This window comes from Dendrobates tinctorius, unplaced genomic scaffold, assembly GCF_039654945.1.
Source record: "Dendrobates tinctorius isolate UK_male_01 unplaced genomic scaffold, ASM3965494v1 ptg000504l, whole genome shotgun sequence".
Taxonomy (NCBI): Eukaryota; Metazoa; Chordata; class Amphibia; order Anura; family Dendrobatidae; genus Dendrobates; species Dendrobates tinctorius.
Window position 1 is genome coordinate 512,166 of NW_027362163.1, and position 25,043 is coordinate 537,208.

Consider the following 25,043-nt stretch of genomic DNA (forward strand, 5'->3'; position numbering starts at 1 on the left):
CCACCACCTCAGCACAGAGCGCTGCCGCCACTCCAGCACAGAGACCTGCCGCCCCAGCACAGAGCATCGCTACCGCAACAGCCTGGGATGGGATTTTCCGGAGGCCACCGCACCACCTTGGACCACCAAACATCTGTGACCACTCTTGCACCTGTGCTGATTTCCCCCGGTAAGCTGAATTCGGACTTTAAGATGGACCTCCATTTGGCACATTTTTTCCACTATTTTCCTTTTGAAAATTTGGGGTGCGCTTTATAGTCCGAAAAATACAGTAATTTTTCTCTTCACTGCCCAATGGTATAATTTTCTATGGAACAGCTGTGGTGTCAGTATGCTCACTGCACCACTAGAAGAATTCATTCAGGGAAGTATTTGGTAAAATGCAGTCACTTTTGGGGGCTTATGCAGTTCTGGCACCTCATGGGCTCTGACAATGTGACATGTCACCCACAAACAATTCCAGCAAAATCTGCTCTCCAATACGGCGCTCCTTCCCTTCCAAGTGGTGCCATGCGCCCAAACAGTAGTATTCTCCCACATATGGGGTATCGGCGTGCTCAGGAGAAATTGCACAACAAACTGTATGGAGCAATTTCTCCTGTTACCCTTATGAAAATGCAAAATATGGAGCTAAAGAGATTTGTGAAAAATGTTATTTTTTTTTATTTCCACGGCTCTACGCTATAAACTTCTGTGAAGCACCTGTGTGTTCAAGGTGCTCAATACACATCGGGATAAGTTCCCTAAGGGGTCTAGTTTCCAAAACGGGGTCACTTGTTGGGGGTTTCCACTGTTTAGGCACATCAGGGGCTCTCCAAACGCGACATGGCAACCGCTAACTATTCCAGCATATTTTACATTCAAAAAGTCAAATGGCGCGCCTTCACTTCCGAGCCCCGCAGTGCACCCAAACAGTAGATTTCCCCACATATGGGGTATCGGCACGCTCATGAGAAATTGCAAAACAAAATTTATAGTCCACCTTCTCGATACCCTTGTGAAAGTAAAAAAATTAGGTCTAAAGGAAAATTTTTGTGAAAGAGAAGTAAAGGTTAATTTTTTCCTTCCACATTCGATTCATTCCTGTGAAGCACCTGAAGGGTTAACAAACTTCTTGAATGTGGTTTTGAGAACCTTGAGGGGTGCAGTTTTTAGAATGGTGTCACTTTTGGGTATTTTCTGTCATATTGATCCCCCAAACTCACTTCAAATGTGAGGTGGACCCTAAAAAATGGTTTTGTAAATTTGTTTGTAAAAATGAGAAATCGCTGTTTAACTTTTAACCCTTATAACTTCCTAACTAAAAAAATTTTGTTTTCAAAATTGTGCTGATGGAAAGTTGATATAGTTGATATAGATGTTACTGCGCAGGCGCCGTCATCGCCGGTGACGTTTTGCTGGATGTAATTTTTTTTCTAAGCCTCACAATAGCCAAAATATTATAGGCATTATCACCAATAATATCAATGCTATTATATGCATTATGTAATAATGGGGGCAGGTCAGTGAGGGGTCAGCGACCTGTCATAAGCCAATACAGATGAATGTGTAATCAGAGCACCAGGACCTGTAGTTAACCCCAGGGGGGTGGCTTTGCCCCCCTCGTGGTTACGATCGCTCTGATTTGAAACAGCCAAACAGAGCGATTGTAATATTTCACCAATGAAATTTGGTGAAATATTACAAATCAGCAATGGCTGATGCTGCAATAGCATCAGCCATTGGATGTAGCTAGGTGACCTCTGTGTCATCCCCCAGATCTGATTGGAGCTAGCGTCCACGTGACGCTATCCCTCCAATTAGATGTGGGGCAGGTGTCAGGTATGACTGCCCTCGCTCTTCAGCCTCATCCCGTCCATGGTAGGTGAAGAGCGAGGTGCTGCCTGCTGCCCTGACACCTGACAGGTCTCTGCCTGCTGCTGCTGTCGCCGATCACCGTGCCTGCTGCCACTGCTGCCGATCTTCCCTCTGGTACTGTGCTCTGCTCCCCTCTGTTGCCTCATTACACTCCCTACCCCTGTGATCACCCCCTCTGCCCAGGTGATTGCCCCTTCCTGCCCAGGTGATCGCACCCCCCCTGCCCAGTAATCACCCCCCTGCCCCAGTAATTACCCCCCTGCTGCTGTCGCCACTGATCTCCCCTCTGTGCTGTCCTCCACTCCCCTCTGCTGCCCAATTCCACTCCCTCCGGCCCTGTGATCACCCCCCTGCAACAGTAATCGCCCCCCTGCCCCTGTGATCACCCCTCAGCCCTGTGATCACCCCCAGCCCCAGTAATCAACCCCTGCTGCTGCCGCTGATCTCTCCTCTGTGCTGTCCTCCGCTCCCCTCTGCTGCCTAATTCCACCCCCCGGCCCTGTGATTGCCCCTCTGCCCCGGTGATCACACCCTGCTGCTGCCGCCGCAGATCTCCCTTCTGCTGCCTGATTCCGTCCCCCTGGCCCTGTGATCGCCCCCCTGCCCCGGTGATCGCCACCGGTGATCACCACCCTGCTGCTGCTACCTCCTGACCCACCGCGCCTGACAGCCCCCTCCTGTAGTAGAAAGTTTCAAACACTCGCACATACACACGCACACTATAAGTTTATCTTTTTTTACACATACACACCACACACACAATGTCCCGCTCGTCACAGTCATCCCAGTCTCAAAGGGTGTACTCAGCTGAGGAGGCATATGCCTTTACTGCGTCCGAAACGGATAGTGAGGGAGAGAACCCCACTTTTCTCTATTCCTCCCACTCTTCCTCCTCCAGCGACACAGACTTACAACCACCAAGATGTCGCAGGATGAGAAATAGTCTGGAGCCCAGGGAGGAAGAGACGGAGGCCGGAGGAGAAGACCCACAGCCAAATGTGAGTAATCCCAAACCTAGCGCTAGTCAGGCCCAACCTAGCACTAGTGCCCCTTCCTGGACCCCCGTCCCTGAGAATTTTGCTCCACGGATTCCTGATTTCGTTCCCCAATCAGGAATCCAGTTTGAGACTGACAACTTCAGGGAAATAGACTTTTTCAAAGTCTATTTCTCGGAGTCAATCGTCAGTCTCATGGTGGAGCAAACAAACTTGTACGCCCAGCAATTTTTGGCTGAAAACCCTAATTCATCATTCTCTACTTGGAGTCCCATTGACTCTGTAGAAATGATGAAATATTGGGGACTGGTCCTTTACATGGGGATTGTGAAGAAACCAGAAATTCGCCAATACTGGAGTACTGTAATTTTATATCAAACTCCAGTATTTGGCATAGTTATGAGTCGCAGACATTTTGAGGCGATTCATAAGTTTCTCCATTTTAGGGACAACACTGACAGTCTTCCCCGTGATGACCCCAATTTTGAAAGACTGTTCAAAATTCCGCCGGTCATCGAACACTTCAGCAACAAGTTTTCTGAAGTGTACATTCCCCAAAGGGAAATTTGTGCTGCTGAATCCCTCATCCACTTTAAAGGGAGGCTTCAGTTCTGTCAGTACCTGCCCAGCAAAAGGGCGAGGTATGGGATAAAACTCTACAAGCTGTGTGAGAGTACCTCAGGGTACACACTCAGCTTTAGAGTTTACCAAGGGAAGGACACCAAGCTCCAGCCCCCAGAATGTCCACCTGCTCTGGGGGTGAGTGGGAAAATAGTGTGGGATTTGGTCCACCCTCTGCTTGATAAAGGTGACCATCTGTACGTTGATAACTTCTATATAAGCTTCGCACTCTTTCACTCCCTCTCTGCGAGAGCTACCGTCGCTTGCGGTACCGTGCGCAGAAACCAGAGGGGTCTCCCTTTGTCACTAATTGAGCAGCCTCTCCCAAAGGGTGAGAGCTGAGACCAATGTAGCGGCAACATGGTTGTGGTCAAGGTCACAGACAAGAGACGTCTTTCTCTTGACAACAATCCATGGTCCCGGCACCACGGCCACCACCGTTCGAGGTACCCCAGACCAGGTCCACAAACCGCACTGTGCCCTGGGGTACAACAAACACATGGGGGAGTTGATCTTTGTGATAAAGTCCTCCAGCCCTATCGTGCCATGCGGAGGGCAAAAGTGTGGTATAAAAACTGGCTGTGCACATCGTACAAACGGCACTGTATAACGCATGCGTGCTATCACGATGTGCAAGCCAGACCAACAGCACCTTCCTTCAGTTCCAGGAGGAGGTGATAAAGGCCCTGATTTTTGGAGAGGAGGACGGAGCGTGTCCCAGCACCCCTGGAACTCAAGTTTCCCGTATGGTACCAGGACAACATGCTCCCACTAAGGGGAGAGCAAATATAAAGGTGTCGGGTGTGCTATAAAAGGGGGATAAGAAGGGAAACTCGTTTCCAAAGTGAAACGTGTCCTGACAAACCTGCACTGTGTATGAATGAATGCTTCAGAATTCATCACACGTCCAGGGACTAAACACATCCTGACACTCCACTACAGAACTCACCCACACCAGGCTTACATACACTACACCACACACACCGACCTGACATACACAACACCACACACCGACCTGACATACACTACACCACACACACCAGGCTGACATACACAACACCACACACCCAACCTGACGTACACTACACCACACACAACAACCTGACATACACTACACCACACACCCCAACCTGACATACACTACACCACACCCCAACCTGACATACACTACACCACACCCCAACCTGACGTACACTACACCACACACACCGACCTGACATACACAACACCACACACCGACCTGACATACACTACACCACACACACCAGGCTGACATACACAACACCACACACCCAACCTGACGTACACTACACCACACACAACAACCTGACATACACTACAACACACACCAACCTGACATACACTACACCACACACCCCAACCTGACATACACTACACCACACCCCAACCTGACGTACACTACACCACACACACCGACCTGACGTACACCACACACACCAACCTGACATACACAACACCACAACCTGACATACACTACACCACACACACACACACCAACCTGACGTACACTACACCACACACACCGACCTGACGTACACCACACACACCGACCTGACATACACTACACCACACACCCCAACCTGACATACACTACACCACATACCCCAACCTGACGTACACTACACCACACACACACACCGACCTGACGTACACTACACCACACACACCGACCTGACGTACACCACACACACCAACCTGACGTACACTACACCACACACACCAACCTGACATACACTACACCACACACCCCAACCTGACGTACACCACATCACACACACAACCTGACATACACTACACCACACACCAACCTGACATACACTACACCACACACACCGACCTGACATACACTACACCACACACACCAACCTGACGTACACTACACCACACACCGACCTGACATACACTACACCACACACCCCAACGTGATGTACACTACACCACACACCCCAACCTGACGTACACTACACCACACACCCCAACCTGACGTACACCACATCACACACACAACCTGACATACACTACACCACACACCAACCTGACATACACTACACCACACACACGGACCTGACATACACTACACCACACACACCAACCTGACGTACACTACACCACACACCGACCTGACATACACTACACCACACACCCCAACGTGATGTACACTACACCACACACCCCAACCTGTCGTACACCACATCACACACACAACCTGACATACACTACACCACACACCAACCTGACATACACTACACCACACACACCGACCTGACATACACTACACCACACACACCGACCTGACATACACTACACCACACACACCAACCTGACATACACTACACCACACACAGACCTGACATACACTACACCACACACACCAACCTGACGTACACTACACCACACACACCAACCTGACATACACTACACCACACACAGACCTGACATACACTACACCACACACACCAACCTGACGTACACTACACCACACACCACAACCTGACGTACACTACACCACACACACCAACCTGATATACACTACACCACACACACTGATCTGACATACACTACACCACACACACACCAACCTGACATACACTACACCACACACAGACCTGACATACACTACACCACACACCAACCTGACATACACATCACCACACACAGACCTGACATACACTACACCACACACACCAACCTGACATACACAACACCATACACCGACCTGACGTACACTACACCACACACAGACTTGACATACACAACACCATACACACCAACCTGACAAAGTGTGTCAGGTTGTTGTGTGAGGCGCAGTGTTTGTCAGATTGGTGTGTGGTGTGGTATAGTGTACGTCAGGTTCATGTGTGTGTGGTGTAGTGTATGTCAGGTTGATGTGTGTGGTGTAGTGTATGTCAGATTGGTGTGTGGTGTGGTATAGTGTACGTCAGGTTCGTGTGTGTGTATGTCAGGTAGCTGTGTGTGGTGTAGTAAACACCACACACAGACCTGACATACACTATACCACACACCACAACCTGACGTACACTACACCACACACCACAACCTGACGTACACTACACCACACACCGACCTGACATACACTACACCACACACACCAACCTGACATACACTACACCACACAAAGACCTGACATACACTACACCACACACCTCAACCTGAAGTACACTACACCACACACCGACCTGACATACACTACACCACACACACCAACCTGACATACACTACATACTTTCCATACGCGACATGGTGTCCGCTAACGATTGGAGCTAATTTTCCCTTCAAAAAGTCAAATGGCGCTCCTTCCCTTCCGAACCCTGCCGTGCGCTCAAACAGTGGTTTATGACCACATATGAGGTATCGGTGTACTCAGGAGAAATTGCCCAACAAATGTTAGGATCCATTTAATCCTGTTGCCCATGTGAAAATGAAAAAATGAGGCTAAAAGAACATTTTTGTTGGAAAAATTAAAATGTCCATTTTTCCTTCCACATTGCTTTAGTTCCTGTGAAGCACCTGAAGGGTTAATAATCTTCTTGAATGTGGTTTTGAGCACCTTGAGGGGTGCAGTTTTTGGAATGGTGTCACTTTTGGGTGTTTTCTGTCATATTGATCCCTCAAAGTGACTTCAAATGTGAGGTGGTCAAAAAATGGTGTTGTAAAAATGAGAAATCACTGGTCAACTTTTAACCCTTATAACTTCCTCACAAAAATTTTTTTTTCCCAAAATTGTGCTGATGTAAAGTAAACATTTGGAAAATGTTATTTATTAACTATTTTGTATCACATAACTCTCAGGTTTAATAGAATAAAAATTCAAAATTTGAAAATTGTGAAACTTTTCAAAATTTTCACCAAATTTCCAATTTTTTCACAAATAAACGCAAAAATTATTGACCTAAATTTACCACTAACATGAAGCCCAATATGTGACGAAAAAATTCTCAGAATCGCTAGGATCCGTTGAAGCGTTCCTGAGTTATTACCTCATAAAGGGACACTGGTCAGAATTGCTAAAAATGGCCAGATCATTAAGGTCAAAATAGGGTCAACCTTATATAAGTCAGTTCAGATATGGTGAACCAAGATGGCGTCTGTGTCTTCAGACAACACCCTGGAAGGAATCCTTGGAATGCAGAAGCTGAGATACTGGATACCATATATGGAAGTGAAGCTGAAATGGACCTATCATAGACTGACACTGGCTACTCAGAAGATTGTGTGACACCCATTTCCTGTCTCTTTGTCTTGAGAATAAACTTCAGTTGTGTGCAAGCCTTTGCTGAGAAAGGAGTAGACATCTAACTCTGTGTTCGGTGTGACTCTTTAAGCGCGCACTCGGCCTATATTGGGTCAGGTACAAGTAATCATATAGATCTCGCTTTAAGGGATCACCCTCACACTAATACCAGGGGGTAGGTGGATCCTCCAGGTTGTAAGTTCTATAGAAAAGGGCTTTCAATGCCCAAAGTCATTTGAACAGTTTTGGGTGGAGGAGAATGTTGTGGTCTAGAGGCAAAATGGTGATCATGGTAATACGGCCGGACTACACCACCGATAAAGCAGCCACAGCCGGTGACTGAGAGGAATCTGTGACTTCTCTGCATTCAGTGGTTACTACTCACCTGGGTAGTCGTAAGTGGGAATCTCCTCTTTACACCATTCATCATCTCTCACATATGTCTCTGTAGTATTAATATGGGTCAGATCTTCACCCTGAAACAAATATTGTAAAAGTCACAGACAGATGGAGAAGTCCCATCTATGATCAGCTCTAATCCTGCCATCTCCACCATTCTCATTACACAAGTATAAAACATATAATACTGGTGGATAAAACAAGACTGAGCACAAGACCTTCACAGCCGTCTACACATCATAGGGAAGATCTCCTGACACCTTCTCTCCATCTACCTGATGACCCTGAGGAGCACTGGGATCTTCTTGGTTACAGTCCTGAGGAAGAAGAGGACGGGGACATCTCTCTGGTATTGTCCTCTGACTGGATAGATCTGGAGGAAACACATACAGGGACTGAATTCATTCTCTACATACAGATAATTATAGGCCGTGTGCATTTAGTCCTATTACCTGGAGATGTGAGGGGCTGAGGAACCTCCATTATGACGTTCTTGTACTGATCTCTGTGTCCTTCTAAATACTCCCACTCCTCCATGGAGAAATAGACGGCGACATCCTGACACCTTATAGGAACCTGACACATACAATGATACCGTCATCCCCCGATCCCTTCATAGTGTTACTGTATAATGTCCCAGCATTCCCAGCAGTGTCACCTCTCCAGTCAGCAGCTCAATCATCTTGTAGATGAGTTCTAGGATCTTCTGGTCATTGATGTCCTCATGGATCAGGGGGTGAGGTGGAGGCCCCGTGATTGGGCTCAGGAGTCTTCCCCATCCCTCAGACACAGGGTCCTGACAGCGATCACTAGAGGTCTTCTTCACCACTGTGTAATCCTGGTAATGGAGAGACACATTAATAAATCTCACTACAGACATTTCCAGAGTCCTCACCTCTCCAGTTCTGTCCATCTGTTATTCCCATAGATAAGAATGATGTAATGTGACGACATCAGAATCTCTCACCTCTCCAGTGAGACGGAAGAGGATCTCTAGGGTGAGGTGTAACATCCTCTCCGCCATCTTGTCTCTGTCCATATCCATCCTTGATGGGTAAATCAGGAAAATTCTCTTCTGTAGAAGATCTTCACTGAGAGGATCCGATATTGTAGAGACCTGAATGAGAAGAAGATGATCCGATGTAACATCATAAGAATCCTGTGTAATAATACAATTACTGGAGATAATAAGGGAAACATATGAGATTTATTATCTTACAGGGTTTAGTTTTCTTCCCTGACATCTACTAATAAAACCTATATATTTAGGCCCCAGACAACAAGCAGTTTCCTCCTCGGAGTCGGCAGCTGAACACGTTCATCATAGACTCATCTTCCATAACGCTAATTCTCGTCTCATTACCGACACTGGAATCGGCATTAGCAATACTGCAGGAGATATTCATTACACGCGACATGAGAAATAACTCCTTCATGGTGAGGACGACATCTTCATCTTCTACTGCGGCTCTAGAGACAGATTTGGCCAGAGTCGGTCACTGACTCCACCCCCACCGGCCATCTATATGAAGGTTTCCCGTCTTCCCCGCACTGGAATCTTCTATCACGTTAGATCTCAGCTCTGATTCACACAGAAGTTTCACACATCTCCAGTTCCAGACACTGACTGAGAGAATCAGCCTCCATTTTATCTGGCACACCCCTGGGAATGGGACATGTAAGCAGTCATTCCCACCCATCACTGGAATGGCCTAATAACTCTTTCAGCACTATATGTGCTGGAGCATTCTTCCGAGCTGACATCACCGCAGCTAAGAGCCACGATGACACATATCTCCCCTCAAGGACTCGTCCGGCGCCCATCTTACACACCCATACACATTAGACTAAAGCTCCATGAAAGAACTGATTTCGGGGGGTTTGGCCGACCATATAATGTATTTGGGGGCCTCCCGACAAATGATGTCAGGGCAGAGAAGGATCTGGCATCCTGAATTTCAGAGGATAATCCGTTTGTTCTTCCTGTAGATAATCCTCCTCTAGAGGAGTCTGGAGGCGACTCTCTCATACAGACCACAGGAAAGCTGGAATATTTCTGTGTATGGGGGAGTCGGGAGAGATCGCCGTCTGCCAAATGACCGTTCAGCCAACTCTGATCTCATGTGTATGGGGCGTTAGTATTACACTGACAGGCAGTGATGATACACGGCACTACAGTAGTACAGGGCATCACCGGAGCCATCAGAGGCTTGTATGTTGTATGATCGCACTGATCAGAGGGGTTTAAAAAAGGTTTAAAGTGGAAAAAAATTACAGTTTCAGCAACAAGAAATATCCATCACTATATGGGAAGCAGAGTCACTGCACAATGTTAGTTACATCACCTCCATAACTACTTTATTATACTCTATTATCCTGTACACAGGGGAGTAGATAGAAATCACAGGTCCCACAGCAATAGCTGGAATTGGACCCTCCAACGTAAAGAAAAAAAAATCTCTCTATCTATATATATTGTTCAAAAAAATAAATGGAACAACAGAATATAACTCCAAATAAATCAAACTTCTGTGAAATCAATCTGTCCACTTAGGAAGCAACACTGATTGACAATCAATTTCACATGCTGTAGTGCAAATGGAATAGACAACAGATGGAAATTATTAGCAATTATCAAAATATTCAGGATTGAGAGTCCTCAGTAGTGAATATTTTTCTATCCACTGGCTAACACGGTACAAAGATATACATCTTTCCTGTAGCAATTATCAAGACACCCTCAATAAAGGAGTGGTTCTGCAGGTGGGGACCACAGACCACATCTCAGTACCAATGCTTTCTGGCTGATGTTTCGGTCACTTTTGAATGTTGGTTGTGCTTTCACACTCGTGGTAACATGAGACGGACTCTACAACCCACACAAGTGGCTCAGGTAGTGCAGCTCATCCAGGATGGCACATCAATGCCAGCTGTGGCAAGAAGGTTTGCTGTGTCTGTCAGCGAAGTGTCCAGAGGCTGGAGGCGCTACCAGGAGACAGGCCAGTACACAAGGAGATGAGAAGGGGGTCGTAGGAGGGCAACAACCCAGCAGCAGGACCACTACCTCCACCTTTGTGCAATTAGGAACAGGAGGAGCACTGCCAGAGCCCTGCAAAATGATCTTCAGCAGGCCACAAATGTTCATGTGTCTGCACAAACGGTTAGAAATTGACTCCATGAGGATGGTCTGAGGTCCCGACCTCCACAGATGGGGGTTGCGCTCACAGCCCAACACCGTACAGGACACTTGGCATTTGCCACAGAACACCAGGATTAGCAAATTCTCCACTGGCGCCCTGTGCTCTTCACAGATGAAAGCAGGTTCACACTGAGCACATGTGACAGACATGACAGAGTCTGGAGACGCCGTGGAGAGCGATCTGCTGCCTGCAACATCCTTCAGCATGACCGGTTTGGCAGTGGTCAGTAATGGTGTGGGGTGGCATTTCTTTGGAGGCCACACGATGTTGGGCTGTGAGCACAACCCCCATGGAGACACAATTGTGCCTTTACCTGGAGATAAATTCCCAGTGGGGGCAATTTCCAAAATGCAATAACTTAAGTGGGGAATTCAGCTCTTTTCACACTTAAGAGATCTGTATATGGAGTCTACAAACTACAGTGGGGAAAATAAGGATTTGTTACGCTGACAATTTTGGGGCTAAAGTCACATTTTTGTGAGGAAATAAAGTAAAATTGTCATTTTTTCCTTCCACATTGCTAAAATTCCTGTCACACTGTCCGAATTCAGATATTGTCCTGTCAGAAAGGAGAATACAGGGAGTGAAAGGGTTAATAGGACTCACAGGAGGAACCGGCCCAGAAAGCAGAAGGTCCAGGAGTGTCCGCCACATATATGACTGCTCTGTGCACAGGACCTGTGATGAGGTCACAGGAGGGGAGGAGTCAGGGGTCACATGATCAGGGGCCTCAGTGTGTGCAGGACTCAGTGTGCTGGAGCGCTCCCGATAATCAGCTGCGTGTGTCGCGCTGTGTGATAGTCACAGCACCTGCATGGAGGGCGACACATGCAGCTGATTATCGGGAGCGCTCCAGGGATCCGGGGTCCCGATGCAGCTATTCGGTAAGTGATATTAGCCAATAACAACTTCTCCGACGATATTCGCTCATCTCTAGTAATAACAGCTCAAAGAAATTCACTGAACTTTTCATTAAGTTTAATAGTGAGACCCTATTAAATATTGAGCACCAGCGGGATGAAGCATTGACAGCGGCATGTAAAAGTGTGGGCGCCCCTGGTCAAAATGACTGTTATTGTGAGCAGTAGTAAGATGAAGATGAAATGATCTCTAAAAGGCCGAACCTCTAAGATGACACATGGCCTTTGTATTTTAGGCTAAAATAATAATAATAAATACATATATATAGTGAGACAATTATTACAATTTCATAATTGCAAAAAGGAAAAAGGGCGATGCAAAACTTTGGGCACCCTGGGAGATTTGTGTACTGAGATAACTTTGACCAAGATTTCACACCTTAATTAGCTTGTTAGGGTTATGGTGAGATCACATGGTGACCAGGAGCTACAGTCTGAGGAAAGGGCTAAAAAGCCTTCACTAGACCCCTGTACAGCTGTATAATGAGGCCCAGGCTTTATAGTGAAGGGACAGGAGTGAGGGCCTGTTCCCAGGAGCTACAGTCTGAGGAAAGGGCTAAAAAGCCTTCACTAGACCCCTGTACAGCTGTATAATGAGGCCCAGGCTTTATAGTGAAGGGACAGGAGGGAGAAAACTGGGGAAAGGAGCCAGAAGAGCCGGACTGCCCATCACTAACCTGCAGAGCCGCACTCCACATTTATGGCTGCTGTGTGCACAGGACCTGTGATGAGGTCACAGGAGGGGAGGAGTCAGGGGTCAAATGATCTCCGGAGTGCAGACCTCCATGGAGCCTTCTCCTCAGTCAGTGACATTCCCGCCATTATTTGCCCCTCACTACTGGCACAATTACCCCGCGCCGCCTTCTCTACACAGTGTTATGTGTGGAATGTAACGTGTGATTTCTCTGGAGGGAAATAGACCCCACACAGGAGGGAATTCTCAGCAGTTACCGGCCGTCTACTATATGGCGGCATATGATTGTGCTATCGACTCCACACCAGGAGCTAAAATGCCCAAATCTCTAATGTAACCGCTATAAGAGAAGATATAACAAATTTCCCCTAAACTCACACAGCGGAGGAGGCCTCACTTGGAGCCATGTGACTCGCGCACAGAAAATCTATTCCTGGTTCTGTGATAAGTTATCGGCCGACAGGAAGAAGAAAGGTCTGAATTACAGCCCAGACTGGAGGAGAAACTGCAGGAGTGAGAATTGGCCAATCAGCGCTCTTCACCCCTATACTTATCTACACAAATACAAGACATGAAATGACAATTAGACGCCATTCTCACCACCAGAACGGAGAGGCGCTAACTTGGAGTAAAGCCGCGTTTTATCACCATGCCAATAAGCCTAATAAGATGCCGCTCGTAAGCTCAGAATGAGAGAGTCACTGCATATAATCTCCTCTATAACAGACCCTAAGGGTCAGACCTCAGCCCACCCCGATGTCATGTATAGCACTTATAATGAATACCCCCAGAGTTTGTATTCGCCCCACAATCACCCCCCTCACTACTGGAGTCATTCCTTCACACACTACATCTACCTAACCTGACTGAGTCCGCGGCACAACAACTCCATTTACACATCTCTGAGGAGGAAATAGTTTCATCACTCAAAAAACTAAAAAGAGGAAAGGCCCCGGGGCCGGATGGTCTTACAGCAATATATTATAAAAAATGCAGCGATGTGCTGACACCACATATAAAAACCTCTGTAATTCACTACTAAATGGCTCACAGCTGCCCCCTGAGCTCTACGTGGCGCATGTAACCGTAATCCCTAATCCTAAGAAAGATCATCTCACCACAAATTATAGACCTATATCCCTCTTATACATTGACTTCAAAATCTTTACATCCATTGTGACTAACAGGACCAATAAAATCCTCCCTCACCTCATCCATCGGGGTCAGGTTGGTTTTATACCAGCGCGACAGGCCCCAGATAATATTAGGAGAGCGTTAAATATTATTCATACAACTAACCTACAGCGAAAGCAACTTCTCCTGCTTGCATTAGATATTGAGAGGGCTTTCGATTCGGCGTCCTGGACATATCTCTTTACGGTTCTATCGGAAGTCGGACTCTCCCCTAAACTTATAAAGTGCCTCCAATTGTTATATGATAGCCCTATCGCTTATGTAAAACTCCCGTCACCACACCCCCCTCCAATTAATATTCAGAGGGTACCAGGCAGGGCTGTCCTCTATCTCCGGATCTTTTTGCACTTGCAATGGATCCCATTGTGGAAGCTATAAGGAGAGATCAGAATATCCTGGGCCCTGAGAATAAGGGAGACCAATATAAAGTCAGCCTCTTTGCGGATGATCTCCTGCTAACATTAATAAGTCCCCACACTACACTCCCTCACTTGTTTTCCCTCCTTCACGAATTTGAGAAGATCTCAGGGTTAAAGATTAACATTGATAAACCCGAAGCATTATTTGTAAATTTTCCTAAGAGCAAACTAATATAGCCTCCCATTTTGGGTTTATACACAAAGAACATTATCTAACATATCTGGATATCAACTTAACAGCCAACAGGTCACCTCTGTTTCGGTGGAATTACTTTTCACTGATCCAAAACTTCCAGAGGGACCTGGATAGATGGGCTCCCTCAAAGTTACCCTGGCTCGGCAGAACACATGCATTAAAAATGGTGTCACTGCCTCGCTTCTTATATCTATTTAGGTCCCTCCCAATTATGGTACCAGCCAGAACGTTCACTCATTTACACTCTATGATGTCTCGAATCATAGAATCGTAGAGTTGGAAGGGACCTCCTGGGCCATGTGGTCCAACCCCCTGCTCAAAGCAGGATTCGCTAAATCATCCCAGTCAGATGTCTGTCTAGCCTCTGTTTGAAGACTTCCATTGAAGGAGAACTCACCACTTCTTGTGGCAGCCTATTCCACTCATTGATCACTCTGTCAAAAAGTTTTTTCTAATATCTAATCTGTGTCTCCTCCCATTCAGTTTCATCCCATTGCTTCTAGTCTTTCCTTGTGCAAATGAGAATAAAGTTGATCCTTCTACAATGTGGCAGCCCTTGAGATATTTGTAGAAAGCTATTAAGTCTCCTCTCAGTCTTCTCTTTTGCAAGCTAAACATTCCCAAATCATGCAACCTTTCCTCATAAGACAGGGTTTGCAGACCGGTCACCATTCTGGTCGCTCTTTTCTGAACTTGCTCCAGTTTGTTGATGTCTTTTTTAAAATATGGCGCCCAAAACTGGACACAGTATTCCAGATTAGGTCTGACCAAAGAGGAGTAGAGGGCAATAATGACTTCACATGATCTAGACTGTATGCTTCTGTTAATACATCCTAGAATCACATTTGCCTTTTTTGCTGCTGCATCACACTGTTGACTCATTCAGTCTGTGATCTATTAGTATACCCAAGTCTTTTTCACATGTGCTGTTGCTTAGCCCTATTCCTCCCATTCTGTATATGCTTTTTTCATTTGTATTGCCCAGATGTAGTACTTTGCATTTTTCCCTGTTAAAAACCATTCTGTTAGTTGCTGCCCACTTCTCCAGTTTATTTATATCTTTTTGAATCTTCTCTCTCTCTTCTCTAGTATTAGCTATCCCTCCTAGCTTTGTGTCATCAGCAAATTTAATCAGTTTACCCTCTATTCCTTCATCTAAATCGTTGATAAAGAGGTTGAAAAATACAGGGTCCAGGGCAGAGCCCTGTGGTACCCCACTTGAGACATTCTTCCAACTGGATGTGCAGCCATTTACGACCACTCTTTGGGTCCGATCACTAAGCCAGTTATGAATCCACCTAACAGTTGCCTTGTCCATTCCATACTTACTCATTTTTTCAATAAGGATTGCGTGAGATACTTTGTCAAATGCTTTGCTGAAGTCAAGATATACTATATCTACAGCATTTCACTGATCCACCCAATCAGTGATTCCATCATAGAAGGAAATTAAGTTAGTCTGACCTGACTTATTAGTTACAAATAGAGTTGAGTGAAACGGGTCGAAAAATTTCAAAAGTCGCCAACTTTTGGCAAAGTCGGGTTTCGTGAAACGAAACCCGACCCTAGGATGAGGTCGGCCACGAGGTCAGCGACTTAAGCGCCAAAGTCGCGTTTCAAAAGTTTGTTTTGCGCTCTTTTTCAGCCAATCAGGATCCACGGACACTGTGGGCAACGTGATGACATAGGCAGGGGTCACCACCATCTTTCAGAAGGGCATGCAAGTGATTGGCTTGCTTTGGTGGGCGTCACAGGGGGTATAAAAGGGCGTGCACGCCGACCGCCATGTTACTCATGCTGATCTCAGAATAGGGAGAGCTGCTGCTGATGATGATTCTGTAGGAAGAGCGTTAGGCAGGGAAGAAGACACCAAAAACTGCTGCTGCTAGCGATTTTGCCTGTACAACACACCAGTCACTGTGTGTGCAGTGCAAGTGGAGGCTATATTGTGGTGGATCAGCGGTGTTGGTTGTTAGGCTGCCTTCTAAGGCTTCCTGACGGCTGCATTGCTGTTTACCCACTGCTCTGCAACTGCTTTTTTAAAAGCAATCCCAATTTTTTTTTTTGTCCTGGTGAGGTACTGAGCGTGCATTTTTTCACACCATACAGTGGTGCACACTCCTCACACAGTACCGTGTAACGGCTGTTATCACAGCCACAGTGAAGCTGTGTGTCACTCTGTAAGAATAAGTCGAGGACATGTCCCGTTCTTACAGACCTGCACCTTCTAGTTTTGTCTAGTTTTCAAACAGTTAAATATATTTGCTGTTTGATCACATTCAAAACTATAGAGAGACAGCGTGTGTCAGTCCGTATACTTTAAAAACACGGAGCTTGAAAATTTTACATACACCGGACAGCCGTGTACGTGCACGCTCCTCTCTCAGTACCATGTAACGGCTGTTATCACAGCCACAGTGAAGCTATCTGTGTGTCACTCTGTAAGAATAAGTCGAGGACATGTTCCGTTCTTACAGACCTGCACCTTCTAGTTTTGTCTAGTTTTCAAACAGTTAAATATATTTGCTGTTTGATCACATTCAAAACTATAGAGAGACAGCTTGTGTCAGTCCGTATACTTTAAAAACACGGAGCTTGACAATTTTACGTACACCGGACAGCCGTGTACGTGCACGCTCCTCTCTCAGTACCGTGTAACGGCTGTTATCACAGCTACAGAGAAGCTGTGTGTCACTCTGTAAGAATAAGTCGAGGACATGTTCCGTTCTTACAGACCTGTACCTTCTAGTTTTGTCTAGTTTTCAAACAGTTAAATATATTTGCTGTTTGATCACATTCAAAACTATAGAGAGTCAAAACTGCCCTCACTAAAGTCTCTAATGATCTGCTAACAGCTAAATCAAATGGTCATTACTCCATGCTAATTCTCTTGGATCTCTCTGCAGCATTCGACACTGTGGATCATCAGCTCCTCCTCACTATGCTCCATTCCATTGGCCTCAAGGACACCATTCTCTCCTGGTTCTCCTCCTATCTCTCCGACCGCTCCTTTACTGTTTCTTTTGCCGGTTCCTCCTCCTCTCGCCTTCCCCTTACTGTTGGGGTTCCTCAAGGATCGGTTCTAGGCCCCCTCCTCTTCTCCTTGTACACTGCCCCTATTGGTCAAACAATCAGTAGATTTGGTTTCCAGTACCATCTCTATGCTGATGACACCCAATTATACGCTTCTTCTCCTGACATCACGCCAGCCTTTCTAGAAAACACTGGCGATTGTCTAAACGCTGTGTCTAATATCATGTCCTCACTATATCTGAAACTGAACCTGTCAAAGACTGAACTCCTGGTGTTTCCTCCCGCTACTAATGTACCTATACCCGACATTGCTATTTCTGTGTGTGGTTCCACTATTACTCCCCAGCAACATGCCCGCTGTCTTGGGGTCATACTTGATTCCGAGCTTTCCTTTGCCCCCCACATTCGATCACTGGCTCGCTCTTGTCATCTGCACCTCAAAAACATTTCTAGAATTCGACCTTTTCTTACTTTTGACTCTGCAAAAACTCTTACTGTTTCTCTTATTCATTCTCGTCTCGACTATTGTAACTCTCTTCTAATCGGTCTCCCTCTTACCAAACTCTCCCCTCTCCAATCTGTCTTGAATGCTGCAGCCAGGATCATATTCCTCACCAATCGTTACACCGATGCCTCTACCTTGTGCCAGTCATTACACTGGCTACCCATCCACTCCAGAATTCAGTATAAACTTATTACCCTCACCCACAAAGCCCTCCATGGCTCAGTACCACCCTACATCTCCTCCCTTGTTTCAGTATACCACCCTACCCGCGCCCTCCGTTCTGCTGATGACCTGAGGTTGGTATCCTCAATAGTCAGAACCTCCCACTCCCGTCTCCAAGACTTTACACGTGCCACGCCAATTCTTTGGAATGCACTTCCCAGGTCAATACGATTAGTCCCCAATCCCCACAATTTTAAGCGTGTCCTGAAAACGTATTTATTCAGACTGGCCTATCGCCTCAACACATTAACCTAATCTATCCCTGTGTGGCAGAGCCAAAAGTTTTACCATAACCAGGTTCCCCGCATCATGTTCCCACATGCTTTATGCATCCATTAGCCCTCTGTGCCTGTACTGTTACACACTTAACATTATGGCTGGTCCATACAATCAGAGCAACTGTTACCACCCACCTTTCATGTCTACCTCTTTCCTCATAGACTGTAAGCTTGCGAGCAGGGCCCTCACTCCTCTTGTTATTTGTTATAATCTACTGTATGTGATTATTGTTATGCTGTAATGTCTATTGTCTGTACAAATCCCCTCTGAAATGTAAAGTGCTGCGGAATATGTCGGCGCTATAAAAATAAAATTTATTATTATTATAAATTTATTATAGAGAAACAGCGTGTGTCAGTCCGTATACTTAAAAAACACGGAGCTTGACAATTTTACGTACACCGGACAGCCGTGTACGTGCACGCTCCTCTCTCAGTACCGTGTAACGGCTGTTATCACAGCCACAGTGAAGCTATCTGTGTGTCACTCTGTAAGAATAAGTCGAGGACATGTTCCGTTCTTACAGTCCTGCACCTTCTAGTTTTGTCTAGTTTTCAAACAGTTAAATATATTTGCTGTTTGATCACATTCAAAACTATAGAGAGACAGCGTGTGTCAGTCCGTATACTTAAAAAAACACGGAGCTTGAAAATTTTACGTACACCGGACAGCCGTGTACGTGCACGCTCCTCTCTCAGTACCGTGTAACGGCTGTTATCACGGCCACAGTGAAGCTGTGTGTCACTCTCTAAGAATAAGTCGAGGACATGTTCCGTTCTTACAGACCTACACTCTAGGGAGATTCCTATTCTGCCCAATTCTATATACACCTTGTAGTTTGTCATACACTAGCCATTTTCTGCCTGTGACATAGCGCTGTGATATTCAGTGGGCCTCACACAATCCAAAAGTGTCCAGTGTCCACAAGTGTGTGCAGAAATTCAAAATCTCCGTTATCCTCTAGTGACATTTTTCACACCTGCGACATCGAGCCTGTCACATAGCGCTGTGATATTCAGTGGGCCTCACACAATCCAAAAGTGTCCAGTGTCCACAAGTGTGTGCAGAAATTCAAAATCTCCCCTGTCCTATAGACACCTTGTACCTTGTTTTACATTACTATATAGTTTGTTGGATTTTGTCTACATTTCTACCAAAAATGAGGAAGGCTGGTGGAAGAGGCCGTGGAATTGGGCAGGGGTTGGCAGCTGGTAATGATGGTGTTGGTGGTGGATCTGATGGTAGTGGCAAAAGCAAAATAGGACCGAATGCAGGAGGTGTTGAGCCTGCGTCATCGTCTGGCTCCACAAGGCCTCAAAGGCTTAGTTTTCTAGGAGTTGGCAAACCGCTTTTAAAGCCAGAGCTTCAGGAAAAAGTTTTGTCTTACATTGCTGACTCAGCCTCCAGCTCTATCGCCTCCTCTTCTGAAGTTGTAAAAAATAAAAGCACTGAGTCGTCATTGGAGGCTCATGTTCATGAACCACACCTTTCCTTGTGTCCTTCACCCCAACCAAGATTGAAGGATGACGCAGGCCATACTACTGATTACTCCATGGAGCTGTTTTCACATACCATGCCTGGATTATCAAGTGAAATGGTGAATTACCCAAGCCAAGATGAACTTGACATGGAGTGCACTGATGCACAGCCACTGATAGATGATTCTGCTGGTACCTTCACTCAGAGCACTACATTGTCCTCGCAGTGTACAGAGCCAGATTCTGACCCTGATGAGACTCAGGTGCCCCTTCCTGCACACTATACCACCATACACGGTGACACAGAGGAAGGTGCACATGACATTGAAGAGGAGGTGATGGATGACCCAGTTGTTGACCCAGATTGGCATCCATTGGGGGAAGAGGGTGCTGCTTCCAATAGCTCAGATGAGGAGGAGGAGCATCCACAGCAGACATCGACATCGCAACAGCTGTTATCTGGCAGGCCCGGAGCACTCCAAAGACAGGTTCCAAAAATCAAAAGAGTTGCTGGACAGCTTGTCCAGAGGGCCAAAATATCACAGCGTACTAGGCCGCAAAATGTCTGCCAAAGTAGGAAGAGTGCAGTGTGGCAATTTTTTGAACAAAATCCTCATGATCAGGCCAAGGTTATCTGTAAGAAGTGCGCAAAGACCTTTAGCCGAGGGAAAAATCTGAAAAATTTGAATACCAGTTGCATGGTTAGACATTTAACCAGCATGCACTTGCAAGCATGAACACAACAACAAACCTCAAGTAGCACATGTGCTACTGATCACAAAGAAGGTAGTCAGCAACGCTACATTTTTTCCCCCACTGTAAGCCCACCGGTTAGCACAGCAGCAAATGTTGAGGTGTCGTTGCAAGGCCACAGCAGTCAGGGAATCCCACTGCTATATCAACGAAAGACTGAATCTAGGCCATCAGAAAGAACACCAACTCCATCACCATCATCAACCCTCTCTCAGTCCGCCCTGTCCACCGCTACTTCCACCATATGCAGCTCTCAAGTCCAGCTCACCCTCCCAGACACTATGAGTAGGTCAAGAAAGTACTCAGTCTCTCATCCGCGTACACTGGGTTTGAACGCCCACATTGCCAAACTAATCTCGTTTGAGATGATGCCCTTTCGGTTGGTGGAAAGCACAGCTTTCCGCGAACTCATGGCCTATGCAGTACCACGCTATGACCTACCCAGTCTCCACTTCTTCTCTCGCAAAGCCATCGCAGCCCTCCACCATCATGTGAAAGACCGCATTGTCCATGCACTCAAGCAGTCAGTGAGCGGAAAGGTGCACCTCACAACTGATGCATGGTCCAGTCGGCATGGCCAGGGCCGTTACGTGTCCATCACTGCGCACTGGGTTAATGTGGTGGATGCAGGGTCCACAGGGGACAGCGGTGGTGGGACAGTGCTGCCTAGCCCACGGTATAGGAAACAGTTGGCTGTAGGCGTTCGACCCTCCTTCTCCTCCTCCTCCAAAAGCGAAAGCTCGTCCACAGAGCGCAGTCATACGAGCACTCCATCTGCAGCTGCCACTGTTGCACACGAGGTGTCCCCCTATTGAGCAGCTAGTGGAAAGCGTCAGCAGGCTGTGTTGCAGATGATGTGTTTGGGCGACAGACACACCGCCGAGGTGCTGGCCGAGTACTTTCAGCGACAAACTGAGTCATGGCTGGGCAGTGTACATCTTGAGGCAGGCAAGGTAGTTAGTGATAACGGCCGTAATTTTGTGGCAGCCATAGCCCTTTCAAAACTCAGCCACATACCTTGCTTGGCTCACACCTTGAACCTGGTGGTGCAGTGTTTCCTCAATAATTATCCGGAGTTAACAGCCCTGCTCCAGAAGGTGCGAAGACTGTGCGCGCACATCCGCCGGTCGCCTGTACACTCCATTCGTATGCAGAAGCTGCAGCGATTGCTCCACCTTCCCAACCACCGCCTCATTATCGACATTGCAACAAGGTGGAACTCCACCCTGCACATGGTGGAGCGGCTGTGCGAGCAGAGGCAGGCCATAATGCATTTGTGGGAGGATACACGGCCAGGCACTTTGAGAGCAGACATGGAGTTGACAGGTGTGCAGTGGTCGAAGCTGAAAGACCTCTGTAAAGTCCTTCAGTGTCTTGAGGAATGCACACGGCTGGTAAGCGCAGACGACGCCATCCTAAACATGAGCATCCCACTTATGCGTCTGCTCATGCAAACTTTGATGCACCTTAAGGAGCAGGCGTCTGCAGCCAATGTTGACGAGGAGGAAGGAATCCTTGATGACATTCAGCGATTGTCTGCTCAGGGACCTCTCCTGGACGAGGTGGAGGAAGAAGAGGAGGAGGAGGATGATGATGGGGATGATTACTTAGGGGAGGAGGATGCATCTCCTGGGGCAAGTGAAAATGTTGGCGTGGCAAGGTCTGGTACAGGGTTTGTGCGTGACTGGAGGGATGTGGATTTGCCAGAAAGTGCTCCTCCACCCAGCACTCGCAGTGCATCATTGACACCGGGAACATTGGCCCACATGTCAGATTATGCCTTGCAGATCCTAAAAAGGGACCCACGCATTGCCAAAATGATGAACGATGATGACTACTGGTTGGCCAGCATCCTAGATCCACGCTATAAAGGCAAATTACAAAACATCATGCCACAGGAGAACTTTGACCTAATATTGGCTACTAAACAAGCAACTCTGGTTAACCGGTTGGTTGAGGCATTCCCAGCACACAGCAGCGGTGATGGTTCTCACACGAGCCGTACGGGCCGGGGGCAGCTTGGCAGAGGTGTTCGTGGTGCACACTGCAGAAGTGGCGTTGGAGACAGGGGTTTCATGACAATGTTGTGGACTGATTTTTCACGGACCGCTCACACAACTGTTAATACAGCATCGATGGAAAGTGACAGGAGACAGCAGTTGTCAATAGAGTTGAGCGAAACGGGTCGAAAAAATTCAAAAGTCGCCGACTTTTGGCAAAGTCGGGTTTCATGAAACGAAACCCGACCCTAGGATGAGGTCGGCCACGAGGTCGGCGACTTACGCGCCAAAGTCGCGTTTAAAAAGTTTGTTTTGCGCTCTTTTTCAGCCAATCAGGATCCACGGACACTGTGGGCAACGTGATGACATAGGCACGGGTCACCACCATCTTTCAGAAGGGCATGCAAGTGATTGGCTTGCTTTGGTGGGCGTCACAGGGGGTATAAAAGGGCGTGCACGCCGACCGCCATCTTACTTCTGCCGATCTTAGTATAGGGAGAGGTTGCTGCTGATTCTGTAGGGAGAGCGTTAGGCAGGGAAGAAAACAAAAAACTGCTTCTGCTGCTAGCGATTTGGCCTGCACAACACACAAGTCACTGTGTGTGCAGTGCAAGGGGAGGCTATATTGTGGTGTATCAGTGGTGTTGGTTGTTGGGCTGCCTTTTAAGGCTTCCTGACACGCTGGCATTGCTGTTTACCCACTGCTCTGCAAACTGCTTTTTTAAAAGCAATCCAATCTCCCTTATCCTCTCGTCACTTTGGTCACAGGCAGCTGTGCCATCGAGCGTGTCACATAGCGCTCAGATATCAGTGGGCCTCACACCATCCACAAGTGTCCAGTGTCCAAAAGTGTACACAGAGATTCAAAATCTCCATTATCCTCTCGTCACTTTGGTCACAGGCAGCTGTGCCATCGAGCGTGTCACATAGCGCTCAGATATCAGTGGGCCTCACACCATCCACAAGTGTCCAGTGTCCAAAAGTGTACTCAGAGATTCAAAATCTCCATTATCCTCTCGTCACTTTGGTCACAGGCAGCTGTGCCATCGAGCGTGTCACATAGCGCTCAGATATCAGTGGGCCTCACACCATCCACAAGTGTCCAGTGTCCAAAAGTGTACGCAGAGATTCAAAATCTCCATTATCCTCTCGTCACTTTGGTCACAGGCAGCTGTGCCATCGAGCGTGTCACATAGCGCTCAGATATCAGTGGGCCTCACACCATCCACAAGTGTCCAGTGTCCAAAAGTGTACGCAGAGATTCAAAATCTCCATTATCCTCTCGTCACTTTGGTCACAGGCAGCTGTGCCATCGAGCGTGTCACATAGCGCTCAGATATCAGTGGGCCTCACACAATCCACAAGTGTCCAGTGTCCAAAAGTGTACGCAGAGATTCAAAATCTCCATTATCCTCTCGTCACTTTGGTCACAGGCAGCTGTACCATCGAGCGTGTCACATAGCGCTCAGATATCAGTGGGCCTCACACCATCCACAAGTGTCCAGTGTCCAAAAGTGTACGCAGAGATTCAAAATCTCCATTATCCTCTCGTCACTTTGGTCACAGGCAGCTGTGCCATCGAGCGTCTCACATAACGCTCAGATATCAGTGGGCCTCACACCATCCACGAGTGTCCAGTGTCCAAAAGTGTACGCAGAGATTCAAAATCTCCATTATCCTCTCGTCACTTTGGTCACAGGCAGCTGTGCCATCGAGCGTGTCACATAGCGCTCAGATATCAGTGGGCCTCACACAATCCACAAGTGTCCAGTGTCCAAAAGTGTACGCAGAGATTCAAAATCTCCATTATCCTCTCGTCACTTTGGTCACAGGCAGCTGTGCCATCGAGCGTGTCACATAGCGCTCAGATATCAGTGGGCCGCACACAATCCACAAGTGTCCACTGTCCACAAGTGTACGCAGAGATTCAAAATCTCCATCATCCTCTCGTCACTTTGGTCACAGCTGTGCCATCGAGCGTGTCACATAGCGCTCAGATATCAGT

General features: G+C 47.1%; 1 protein-coding gene across 1 annotated transcript in view; it reads right to left on the reverse strand.

Moving 5' to 3' along the window:
* Window positions 1–8,758: 8,758 nt before the first annotated feature.
* LOC141078118 (oocyte zinc finger protein XlCOF29-like) overlaps window positions 8,759–25,043 on the reverse strand; it is a 62,524-nt gene continuing 46,239 nt past the window's right edge. Inside the window, exons 2-3 of the mRNA XM_073564956.1 lie at window positions 9,113–9,323; window positions 8,759–8,983 (exon numbers count right to left, since the gene is read on the reverse strand). Coding sequence (XP_073421057.1) covers window positions 8,759–8,983; window positions 9,113–9,323 — 436 coding nt within the window. The remainder of the gene's footprint in view (window positions 8,984–9,112; window positions 9,324–25,043) is intronic.